Here is a 13,132-nt window from a genome sequence, read left to right as displayed (position 1 = left end):
GAGTCTAAAGGAAATCTGATGGTAGTAAATAGTTACACAATAATGTTCACGTAAACTACTATAAAATATTTGTGACTGAAGTTGTTATGGCAACCACTTTGGTCTTGGTCCCACTTGAACCAGCTGTTAGTTCAACAGTTAATAAATAAATAAGATATTTACTGTTCATCACTCTAGATCCCGTTAGTAAACTGATTTAAACAAATTTATCTGTAACAAGTTATTTATTTCCCTAATGAGCCCTAATAAATAAATCCATAAATAAATAAATAAACTGAAAACTTGTGTCCCTGATAATCGGTTACATATTTTGATTTTACGCTCTGTAATCCAAATGTGTGGTCCTGGATTAGGGAGGAAAAATAGAAGAGAGAAAGAACAAAAAAAAAAAAAAAAAGATGAGCTATAGGGAACTATAGGGAAAGGGGATGCGAACCACACACGTGCACACAGAGGCGGAGAGGAGGGTGGGGAGGAGGGATGGAGGGAGGGAAGGGAGGCGACGAAGTACTTAGAGGGGAGACGCATCATTTGTGCAGAGGTGGAAGCAACATCTCCTGGTTGGTGTCAGACGCGCAGCGTTTCACTCCGTTTCTCCAGCTGCTGTTCTGGGACCAGCCATGTGGCTTTACGGGCTCGTTTTCGGACTCTTCGTCGTTTCTTATTCCGGTAAGTTTTTAAGTCATAAAGTGCTGAACGCCTGTCGTTATGAGCCGCGGTGAGTGTGCGTCATGGCGCAGGTCTGCGCTGCGTGCAGGACAGCGCGTCAGTCATGAGTTTAAAGTGCCTTCATTCACGTTACTTCACAGGGATTGAGGATAACACTCCCCCGCGTTTAACAGTCTAGTGTTGCCTGTAAGATGATATGTGACTGAAATGATGTGATAAAACATTTGGCAACTTTTAAGGTTGGAGTGTAGCTATTGACGGTTCATTTTGGACTTAGTTATTTTGAAGGGCTGGATGAATAAATGATTTTACAGCAGATGGGGCATGTTTTTCTGATGACAGGGAAAAGGTATATGAGAGACTTTCACAAGATTAATTTCAAGATTAATGACTCCTGTCATCCAGTGGTTCTGGCATATCAAGTTTTTCCCGTAAAACTACTCAGCCCTGACATAAAAGCCTTTAATCATTTTACTCATTTCATCAGAAAGCGTTCAAAAGCTGAATCTGAAAGCAGTTTTCTGAACACCGCATGCCTGTAGATGAAGCTGCCCTTCAAAGAACTTCTTCATCACCTCCTCACAAGATCTCTGAGATTTTTAGGTTAGGTGTTGAGGCTGACTGAAAATAATTAAGTCAGTCACTAAGTAAACTAAAACCAACACAGATATTTACACTGAATGAAAATGGAAAAAAAAAGTGTTGTTTCAAACTGCTATCAGAGTGATGCTGACCACATGGGGAAAGTTCAACGTCCCACAGAGTGCACAACATCTGCATAGCAAGGTCATACTGCCTCCCAAACCACAGCAGCAGCAGCAACAACACTAAAGTTAAAGTTCAAATCTTCAGATAGTGTGTTCTGTATACAGTTATAAACAACAAACATCTTACCTGTGGTAGAAAGCTCATTGATCCAAACCAGTTTGCATTAACAGATTTCATTTTTGACCATATTGATGAGTGAACGAGTCCGAGTGGAGCCAAGACCAAAGCATCGCTGTTGTCTTAAACCACCTCAATGTGAACCTTTTCTGAGAGCTGTAGTTGAAGTGGTGGTGGAGGCAGCTAGCTGTAGCACTTCCAATGAAACTTGAGGAACTTCCTGCAGGAGCATCATATTATTATTTGATGTGATACCTGTTTATTAAGAAATTAATGAAGGTGTGAAAAGGATTAAAACCTAATCTGATAATTAGCTTGAGAAGCAGGGGTACTGTGTTGGTTTGTTCCTGAGTCGGGATGATTGCAGATAGTTGACAGGTGTGTGACACGTAAAGGGAGCATAGAAGAACTATGGGCATGGAATAAACACAAAAATGTAAGTGTCCACAGAAGAATTTGCAGAAAAATAAATTATGAAGGACTAATACATCAATTGTAAAACAGAAATGTACAAAACTCAAAGCAAGGAAAACAAATTACAACACAAAATTAAAACCATTTAAAAAGACATGAAAAAAATCAAAATTGTATCATTTCTTTGAGATCAAATTGCTTTAAGACGGCAGCAATCCACTCGCCCTGTTCTAACTAGCCATTAGCTCATCAGTCCAGTCAGAATTTTACTCTGTTTCTCTAAACTGAGATCAGTCAAAGCTCCATCTGCATCGGATGAGAACGATTGCTCAAACTCCTGCCGACTGCTGCTTTTCACTTCTTTGTACTGTGATTCACTTGTGCATCAAAATGTTCAGCTGCATTGCTGAAATAACATGAGCATGTGATGTAAATATGTATCAGAGAGCAGGAGAAATGCGCTCCAGGACTACCAGAAATCTGATGGCATCCAGCTGCTTGCAGTGGCTCCTGATCCCTCCCACATGACCAAAAGCCGGAAACTCAGCTTAACCAAATGTGCCAAAACCTGCAGCCGTGGTAAAAGACTCCCATTCATCTGCAGGTTTGTTTACATTTTTTTCTAACATGCAAAATATTTTACCCATAATGGATGTCAGTTGTCAAAGTCCATCAATTGGGATTCATGTGAAAATTTAGCTACTTTATTTACATTCAGTGAATTATTCTGCACCTAAATGACTATTATTTATTTGTAATTAGATTATATTAGCTGCAGACCTCATGTTTGCATGTTTAACTCACTGTGTTTTGCGTCAAGATAAGAAGGATCACTAATCAACGCATTCCTTGTCTTTTGGTTCCTTTTCTAGAGCGTTCCTCTACGATCACAAAAACACAAAGTGCCACTGGCTTTCATTTGACAAAAGCTCTCAAGGAGCTGAAAGTCATCAAAACTCTAATTATGAACTCTACCAAAAAAAAGGTAAATCTTTGCTATTCTTTGTTTTCTCCTTCACAGCTGATATCAAGATCAGCTCGTCTTCTGACACTATCAGAGCAGACAGTTTTAATTGCAGTAGGAGCAGAGTCTGTCAGAGTATGAAGGGTGTTTAGAGCACCCTGACTGATTTATTGACTGCAGTTTTCAAGAGGTGACTCGATGTTCACAACAGCATCTCTTAAAGGATAACGAGAAAGGGCAAAGGATGCTGGTGATTTTACTGTGCCACAACATGTCATGGTTCACTTTTTGGAATTAAGTGGAGTTTGTGTATAACACTGGAAATCCATGTCCCACTTCAGTCAAACTGAATACAAGAGCGAGCAGGCAGACACTGAATCCAGATACTTCTGATTAGGAAAGCAGATTTGACTTTTGGCAATGTCACCTCCTTGTTAAGCTGAACATTACGGCCCCCTCTCTGTTTTATTCATTAGCTGAACTGGTTTTGTGTAAAATCACTGATCAGCTTATAAACTCATCACATTTCTATACCCTTCATTATTGCCTTACTTTTCAAATCACCTGTGTTTTTTGTTTCTATTTCTGTATTTTTCAGACTATGTAAGGGAATGTATTGTAGGGACAGGTCAAAGCTACAGAGGGCGGAGGTCAGTGACAGTGAGTGGGATCCTCTGCCAGGCCTGGATCTCCCCAATACCTCACGAACACAAGTAAGACATTTTCACCACAGTGTCATGCAGTATGGCGTTATAAGCTGCTGTTAATGTTAGTGTTGGACTGTAAGAAGTGCAATGAGCTGGCAGCTAGAGGCTAGTTCGTATGTGAGTATAAGTTTGATATATTAGAGGTTGATTATGCTCCAGGGAGCAGTCATTCATCAGAAGTGACCTCACTGTAGCACTTCGCAGAGTCGCACATCATTTCCTGCAATGGTCATTCTGTTTATCTAGCTGTGCGCGCGCGTGCGTGTGTGAGAGAGTGTGTGTCTTCACAGGAATTAGGATGCAGCCTTTAGTTAAACTGAGGGTAACTCTTTCAATTACCTTCATATCAAGTGAGCAATTTATAGACACTCCTTTAAGTTGAAGATGCAAGTGATTGAAAACAAAAATGAAGTTAGTCGTGATTTCTTATTTACTTGGAGAGCAACAGAATATTGATTATCTATTTAAATTTATTTATTTAAAACTATTCACTTTATATATTCTCACAGAGGATGACTGATAGAAAAAGGAGCAAAGAAATTAACATCCATCCATCCATCCATCCATCCATCCATCCATTCATCCATTCATTCATCCATCCATTATCTTTACCCGCTTCTTCCTTTCTGGGTCGTGGGGATCACTGGTGTCCATATCCAGCAGTCACTGTGTGAGAGGTGAGGGGACACCCTGGACAGGTCTCCAGTCCATCACAGGACTACATAGAGACAAACAAGACAAACAACCATTCACTCTCTCACTCACACCTAGGGACAATTTAGAGTTACCAATCAGCCTAACATGCATGTTTTTGGTCTGTGGGAGGAAACCGGAGCACCCGGAGAAAACATGTAAACTCCACCTAGAAAGGTTTCTGCCAGGATTTGATCCTGTATCGAGAGAGGTGGCAGCTCTACCAACTGAACCACTGTGCCGCCAAGAAATTAGTAAAATAACAATAAATCATCATCCCATTTTATACCTTTACTCCTGTTAAGTTTTGGCTTTCTCCATTTTTTTAAGCCTGGTTTGTGATTTGTTTGTAATTTTTTTATACGTTAAGGTAACACATTTCAAAAAGCCCATACAATATTGTCCTAATATATAAGGCCATATTCCCTAGGAAAGAAGAAATGATCAAAAAAGTAAATTTCTCTCAACTCCTCTGAGGTTTGAACCGACTTTGAAAAACTTTGTAGTGCGCTGCCGCAGTTTCACATGAATCAAAACTGGCAGCCAGCGTTTGTACTTCCAGTGAACCTGCTTTTGCAGACTCCTAATAATACCTCAACAAATTAGGTAATTAAACCCAGGCACTTTGTATGTTTTTATCAGTCAGCGTTTAGGCACGAGATACTCTGACATGGACACACACGCTCAAGAACAAACACCATTTTATCAGTCAAAGATTTTTCTCTCTTGTATGACTTCCCCATACAGGCCTCCTCATCTCTGTACCTGTCAGTACGCTGTACCCCAAAATGAACTTTTCCTTACTTTATCATTTCATCTTCATGGAAAAAAATACCGCTTTGCTCAAAAACTACACTCACTGTGTCCATCATCGTAACTGGTGACCACAGCCATGTGCTCGCCTGATGTTAAAGATATGAGTCATTTGTCAGCGTATTTATACAACCTTATGTCTGGGGCTTGTCCAAAAAAAAAAAAAGAGTAGTAATTGCTGTTACACATTACAAGTTTTCACTAGCTAACAATATCATGTCACTGATGACTCAGTATTTCAGCTCTGTCATTAGTTACCTTTTAGGCTCGTTATTTTTCTGATCTCTGTAGTTGTAGAGAGGCCCAAACTTTTCGTTAAATGAGAAATGGGATTATGATTGAGACCGACAAAAAAATAAAAATAAAATCAACTACTGACTATTACAATTTTCAAGATTTATTTATTTATTTTTGAGCTGTTGTATTTTCTCTGTTGGTCTTGCTACATGTTGTTTAGCCGCTGCTCTGCTTCCTACAGATTCATGTCTAAAAGGTACAGGAAGAAGGACCTCAGGGAAAACTACTGCCGTAACCCTGACAACTCCACCGCTGGTCCATGGTGCTTTACCACTGACCCCAGCCCACACCTCAGACACCAGGAGTGTGGCATACCACAGTGCTCACAAGGTAGACCACATGCACTGAGACCCCACCACCCCTACCCACATACGCACAAACACATCTGTGTAGGGACATTCATCTTGAAGTAATCTCATTCCACATTGCAGATTGCTACATCAATTTAGGCTTGACCATCTGAAATGAGCTGCAGCAAATCTAACAATCACATATTCAGATTAGGCATCTTTGTAATTCCCTTTCTATTCCTGCTAGTGTGTGTGTGCCTATACAAGTGTTATTTATGTGCTGACGCAAGCTGCAGCTGTTTCCAGGTGTAATCATTCAGTTTTTGATGTTTCTCCTTTCAGTAGGGTCGAGTTTTGGGAATGCTCTAAACTTTAAACATAAAGGAGCAAGTTTAGAAATGTTAGATGATACTGATGTATTGTCTCATTTACATATTTCCAGCCATTATGTTTGTCGCTGTGGCTAACGTGGTTGAGATGAAGAGAAAAGGTCTCGTGTTGTCTCAACTTTTGCATTATAAACCTATATGTTGCTGTCAGACACTGTAAACGAGGGGATAATAATGACCTCAGTTATCTAATCTTCAGAGATTCAAGCTATCAGAGGGGCCATTTCCCCTTTCATGACACCGGATCACTTTAATGAAGAACTAAATTGTGGTTTGATCAGATAAAATGATTCTTGTTCTTCACATGGCGTCTCAATTGGTTATCACAACTTGTACACCAGAGATAATGACATTTCATTTTAATAGAGAGCATGTGCTCTGAGAAAAGAGACTGGGGGTGTTTCTCTAAAACAAAACCCACCGCTATTAATAGGAAAAAGACACAAACATGGCGTGTACAAGCACAAAAACACCATCAGTAAGTGGCAATAAATGTGTTGTGTCATCACAGGAGTAGACTCACACACATCTGTTTCTAATAAGCATCCCTTTGGTTGTTTACACAAGACAGCACATTATACTTGCCATGAAGCAAAAGGTGGCCTGCTTCATCAAACACTCCGGCTCTCATTAATTTAATACAGTTTGTACTCACATACATTAAAACTATGTTAGCATACTGACAATATTGGAGCTTTGTGAGGCGCTTTATTATCAAGAGTTTGCATGCAGGTGGCAGTGGTTAGCACCTTGCAAGAAGAATTCTCAAAAGTGTTGGTTTGATGCAGCCATTTTATGAGGAGTTTGTTTGTTCTTTGGTTTCCTCCAGGCTTCTCATATGCTCGATAACCGTCTTGTAGCATTGTATTAATGAGCCATTTCTGGAGTTCTGGCATAGCATGTAAATGCTAGGTTATTAGTTTAGATTTTTAAGTGTTTTTTTTTTTCTGTGTAATTACACAGTTGAATGTATAAACTGCAATGGGGAAGATTATAGAGGACCCATGGACTATACGGAAAATGGAAAAGAATGCCAGCGGTGGGACCTGGACGAACCACACAAACACCAGTACCACCCCAAGAGGTGAGCCTATTGTTTCCCCCACACTCACACCAATCCTCTGTACATTCTTCTGATCACATAAATGTGCAAACATAGATACAAATAAAAGCAAAAGACTTGAGAATAAGTTCTTGGTAATGTTTCCCGTGGCTGTGGCGTACTCAGGAGATGATGCGATTTTGAGTCAGCCAGTAAAACTTTTCCACCCAAGGAACGCCTTGACGGTTCATTATGCAAGTGTGTGTTTTTAACAGTGGTATGCTGGGAACCCCCTCATTTCTGAATTAGGGAGGTCATTTATTTTAATCTGTAAAAGTGTTCCTTACACATCCCTAGTCTGTGTCTATGCATGTGCATGTCAAGCTTATGTGTCTGTGTCAAGACTGTTCCATCTAGCTGGGTGGCAGGTGGTCTAGATTAGTGGGGGCTCGTTAACACGTTCTTAATCATCCCGTCGTTTATGTAAACCAGGTTCTAGATTGCTCACTGCTAATGTAATAAGAGGGCCCACAGCCTGAATCGGCATGTCTGGAGGCTACAGGCCTAAATGGACGTTGGGCTTTGGGGATAATTACTGTTAGACACCTGCAGTGGTGCAACTTATCTAAATAGATTAGCATATGCAGTCTATCCTCAGTCATTAGCTTGTCAGCCACATGCAATAATAAATTATCTTTTGACTCAGTCTGCTGCTGTTTTTAGCAACAACAAAAAAAACCTTAACATTCAACCCATTAGCATCTTTAGATAGTAAAGTACTTGTCCTGCATGTTTTGTATTAGGTACCCTGACAAGGGCTTAGATGACAACTACTGTAGGAACCCGGATGGACGTCACAGACCCTGGTGTTTTACCACTGATCCAAACACACCATGGGAGTACTGCAGCATCAAAGCCTGTGGTAAGCATGAATGTATGTTTGTTTATGTGTGGCTGCATTAACAACGTTTATGTGTGCCAATTGAAATTTTATGTTTGACAAAAAACACATGATAGCACTCAGTGCAGAATTGGTTCCCTTAGTCATATCTGACAGACTTACTCAGACTTTTTGACTTCCTGTACCATACAACAATTTTCAGTCAGGTCTTCTGGACAGTTTCTTTTTTTTTTTTTTTTTGTGCTGAAACGTTTCACCTTTCATCCAGAAGGCTTCATCAGTCAAGGAAACACACAACACAAAGCTGATTCTTCCCCCAACAACTTACTCCAAAGTGGAACAAACCCCCCCCAGATGACCTGACTGAAAATTGTTGGATTGTATCTGGATTACTGAGCATGGACTTTGTTGGTTCCTGTACCATACATTTTCTTTTTCTTCTCACGGCGAATGTTATAGCGAACACATGCACATACATGTAGCGTTCTCCTTGTGAAGTTAGTGTCTCTATCATGTCCTCTCTAAAGGCCAGAATGTCTATTATTTTTCCTTGCACCACTGCTCTGTTGTTTATCCTTTGCCAGGTTGCTTTGAAAGCTGCAAAAAGCTCAGTTACTGCTCCAAATTAACCTTTTGTAACTCAAGCACACACAACTCCAGGGTTTCACACACATGCACACACATACAAGCAGATCACTTTCATGTCATTCCTACACTTAGTTTAAGTAGTGTGATTGACGTCTTAGAGCTTATGTCATGGTGAGTTTTGTTTGTATTTGCACTTGCTATAAAACCAGAAAGGACTCTTTTTGTAGTTGATCTTAAAGCTGTAACAAGTTAAAGATACAGCCACTGCACTTCTCAAAATAAATCAATTAATTAAACAGGGAGGGAAAACGTGTACATTTGGTTCGACTTCTTTCTCTTGCATCCATGACTGACCGGTCTGCCTGCAAGAATCATCAACAGCCCTGGCACCATGTTAGCTTGATGGCCCTCATCCACATGGGCCCAGTGATTCACTATTTCCCTCTGTTTTCTCCCCCTTTAAAAACTGTCTTCCACCCCGTGCACTCGATCTTTCTCCCGCTTCCTCTTTGATATGAGCGTTTTTTGGGAACAGACCAAGTTTACGACCCAGTTAGTCTTAATCAAAACAAGGCAGAAGGGACAGAGACAGAGAAACAGAGACATTGACAAGGCCCCTTCTGTTGTTTACTGTCAAACTGGTTCAAATTTATTTTTAGACTCATTGTATGGGTTGAAAAAGTTTGTTTGAGAAACTTCAAGGTTTGGAGCTTTAAACATGTTTTGCATGTAATTGTGTACAGAGTTTGGGATAATGAACTTGTATAGCTTGTCAGTAATGAGTGGCCTTTCTATGAAGAGAAGTAGAAGAGATAAGCTTTTCTGCCTTGTTTTTCCACTTGACAGTTTAGGTATTGTCTTTTTGCACTAAACTCTAGTAGCTGAAGCCTGATAATGAAGACCGAACATTTATCAAGTCAACATTAGTGTCACACTAAATGTTTTCTATGTTCTAAATCACTGGATAGGTTATATTAGGTTAATATTATATTATTATATATAGGTTATATAGGATATTCACCAAAACTGTGTGTAGATTAAAAATATATTTGCAGCTCTCATTTTTTCAGAAGCCCTGAGGGTGAGGACACAGTATATATTGGGGGCCAACTGATTTGGCTGCAGTCACAGCAAATCATCGGTTACATGCTGAACTATTTGGTGTTGACAGCTGGGGCTTGAAGTCCTGCATTGTATCATAGGAACTGGGGACTAAATTAAGTCCAAAAGAAAAATGTTCACCAAAAAATACCTCTGGTTAAATGGAAGTACTTAAGGCTTGAGAAAGCTTGAGATATTTCAGGGTGAATCTTGTAGCATTAAACATCTCTGCTAGGTGCTATAGCTTTTTTTTTTAACTATATTTTTAGAGTCAGTATTATCACTTTTAACAGTATCCTTTTATTATGGTTATAACACTGGGTTGGGATTACTGGTGCAGCATTAGAATGGTTCTGTTCTTATCTGAGCAACAGGAGTTTTTGTGTTGATGTTGGTAATAGTTTATCTGCTTCAGTGCCTCTTTCCTGCAGGGTCCTACAAAGCTCTATTCTCGGACCCCTTCTGTTTTCATTGTATCTGCTCCTCTTGGGGTCTATCCTGAGAAAACACGGTCTGTCGTTTCATTGCTATGCTGATGATTGTCAGATTTATCTGCCTTTAAAACCAAATAGTTCAAGCACAATCCACCCTCTGTTAAAATGTCTTGATGACATTAAGGCATGGATGGCTTCAAACGTTTTGTTTCAACAATCATTAAAACTGAAGTCATTGTGTTTAGCCCTAGCTCTACTGCTGTCTCTGTTCCTGTTAATTTTGACTCCCTTGAGCCATGTCTTAAGTAAACTTTTCCAAATCTCTGAATGGTTTTAGACTTTGATTTGAAGTTTAAAAAACAGATTAACTCTTTTTTTTTTTTTTACAAAAAAAGCTTCTTCCAGTTAACGCATATGGCTAAGCTTAAGTCCGTGTTGACCAGATTCGATCTTGAAAAAAATTGTTCATGCATTTGTTACAACCCGGCTGGACTACTGTAACATGCTTTATGTTGGGGTCAGTCAGGTCTCCTTTCGCATCTCCAGCTTGTCCAAAATGCTCAGCTCGGTTTGAGCATATTTCACCAGTTTTATCCTGCCTTCACTGGCTCCCTATGCATGCCAGAATTGATTTTAAAATTCTCCTGTTGACATTTAACTGCATTAATGGCCTTGCACCCTCATACCTCTCTGGCCTACTTCAACCATATGTTCCTTCTAGGGTACTGAGATCATCTGATCAATTGCTTTGGTTGTCCCAAAAACATGGCTTAAGCTCAGAGGAGATTGAGCTTTTTCAGTTATTGGCCCTAAACTTTGGAACAATCTGCCCATCAACATTAGACAGGCCACTTCACTCCCTGCTTTTAAATCTCTCCTAAACAGACCTCTTTTCTCAGACTTACACTATCACACATATTGATTTAGTATTTCAATTGATTCTCTTTGTTTTTTGTGTTAGTATGTTTTTATTTTGATGCTTTGAATTGCATCTTGTTATTATTCTCTTTCTTTAATTTACTGCCTTGATTTTATTGTTAAGCACTTTGGTAACAGCTGCTGGTTTAAATGTGCTTTCTAAATACATTTGATTTGACTTGACATTTATTATAACTGTTTTTTTTTTCAGCTTGTTAACAACAGTAGACAGGAAGTTCAAGTGTAGTTAGTCAAGTGTGACTCATCATTTGAGTTCAAAGGAATCTGAGACTGTTATTTCTGATTATGTTTAATTATTATTTTAATACGCTGATTGAACCTGTTGTCAATAAGTTAATTTGCAAGTTTTAGAGTAGTTTTTGCCACTTAGAAAGGCTACAAAATATCTTGAGCAGAAAATACAAAGTAAACAATATTTAACATATTTAGCATTTGTGTTTTATTACCTTAAACCCAGTTTGTAACAATGTAGACCTGTTTCTTGGTTCATATAAAGTTTACTGCTTTCTTATAAAATTTAATAATCAATTTTACAGTTTTTGTTTTGGAAATTCCTTCATCTACCATTTAAGTAAATGTCTTGTATGTGGTAGCATGGTGGTGCTTTTGGTAGAGCTGCTGCCTCTCAGCCAGCAGGTGGCACCAGTTCAAATCCTGGTCCGGGGGCCTTTCTGAGTGGAGTTTGGTAACTCTAAATTGTCCCTAGATGTGAGTGAGAGAGTGAATGGTTGTTTGTCTCGTTTGTCTCTTTGTGTCCCTGTGATGGACTGGGGATCTATCCAGGGTGTCCCCTGCCTCTTGCACAGTGATAGCTGGATATGGGCACCGGTGACCCCCATGACCCAAAAAGGAAGAAGCGGGTAAAGAAAATGGATGGATGGAGTCTTTTAGTTTTTTTGCAATGTCCATGTAAATTGCAGCCTAAATTAGCAAGTTGAACCATTACAAATTAGTCTACTTTTGGCACAATCTAGTAAGAAACATTGAGTCCTTGTAGACTTTGAAACATGACAGAAATGTGTCTTACGATTTGTATGCTGATGACATTCAGCTATACTGTTCTTTTCGAGCCTTCAAGTTCCATAAATTGATTGAACTCAGAAACTGTCTGTTAGAGATCAAAACATGGCTGAATGACAACTACCTGCAGTTAAATGCAAACAAAATTGAGACTCTTATTAGTGCCCCTGATGACAAAATTCCAGTTATCAGGCAGTATCTTACGTTTTTTAAATCCTTCGGTAAATAATAATCTCAGAAATTTAGGCATCATCTTTGATAGTTTGTTATCTTTGGACATTCATTGTGAATTGTTAGTTTGAAATAGTTTTTATCATTTAAGAAACATTTCAAAACTACGATGTGTTGTATCAAAGAAAGGAACTAGAGATGATTGTTCATGCTTTTATTTCTTCTCGTTTAGATTACTGTAACAGCGTTTTAATGGGTCTGAATAAATCTTCCCTAGCTTGCCTTCAGTCGCTGCAGCAAGGCTGCTAACTAGAACCCACAGAAGAGCCCACATAACGCCTGTTCTGGCATCTCTGCATTATCTCCCCGTGCATTTCAGGAGTCATTTTAAAATTTTGGTCCTAACTTTCAGGGCACTTCATGGTCAGGCTTCCAAATAATTATTGGCCCTTTTAAAGCCTCTTTGTCCCATCAGGACTTTGAGATCTTCAAATCAAATGTTGCTGATGGTACCAAGAACTTACTTTAAAACACGTGGAGACAGAGCGTTCCAAGTGGTGGCCCCGAGGCTTTGGAACGCTCTCCCTCTGTCACTGCGCTGTTCAGATTCCATTGACTCTTTAAAAAAAAGATCTTAAGACTGATTGAATCAAATTGGCTTTTAGTTAAATTTTGTTTACTTTTTTCTTTTTTGTTTTGCTTGTGAAGCACTTTGTAATGTTACTGTCTGTGAAAGGTGCTACATAAATAAAGATTACTTACTTACTTACTTTGGGGGTTTTCATTGATTAATGTATTATATATATATATATATA

General features: G+C 39.2%; 1 protein-coding gene across 1 annotated transcript in view; it reads left to right on the top strand.

Annotated features, from left to right (window-relative positions):
* The first annotated feature begins 530 nt into the window (after positions 1 to 530).
* The window catches only part of LOC119415687 (hepatocyte growth factor), a 22,751-nt gene continuing 10,149 nt past the window's right edge, over positions 531 to 13,132 (top strand). Inside the window, exons 1-7 of the mRNA XM_037682853.1 lie at positions 531 to 669; positions 2,413 to 2,572; positions 2,841 to 2,953; positions 3,531 to 3,645; positions 5,624 to 5,772; positions 7,085 to 7,205; positions 7,967 to 8,085. Of these exons, the coding sequence (XP_037538781.1) occupies positions 621 to 669; positions 2,413 to 2,572; positions 2,841 to 2,953; positions 3,531 to 3,645; positions 5,624 to 5,772; positions 7,085 to 7,205; positions 7,967 to 8,085 (826 nt within the window). The 5' untranslated portion in view covers positions 531 to 620. The remainder of the gene's footprint in view (positions 670 to 2,412; positions 2,573 to 2,840; positions 2,954 to 3,530; positions 3,646 to 5,623; positions 5,773 to 7,084; positions 7,206 to 7,966; positions 8,086 to 13,132) is intronic.

Source organism: Nematolebias whitei, chromosome 10 (assembly GCF_014905685.2).
Source record: "Nematolebias whitei isolate Nwh7 chromosome 10, NemWhi1, whole genome shotgun sequence".
NCBI classification, from domain to species: Eukaryota; Metazoa; Chordata; class Actinopteri; order Cyprinodontiformes; family Rivulidae; genus Nematolebias; species Nematolebias whitei.
Note: the sequence above shows the minus strand (reverse complement) of the source record. Positions and strands in the feature narration are given on the sequence as shown.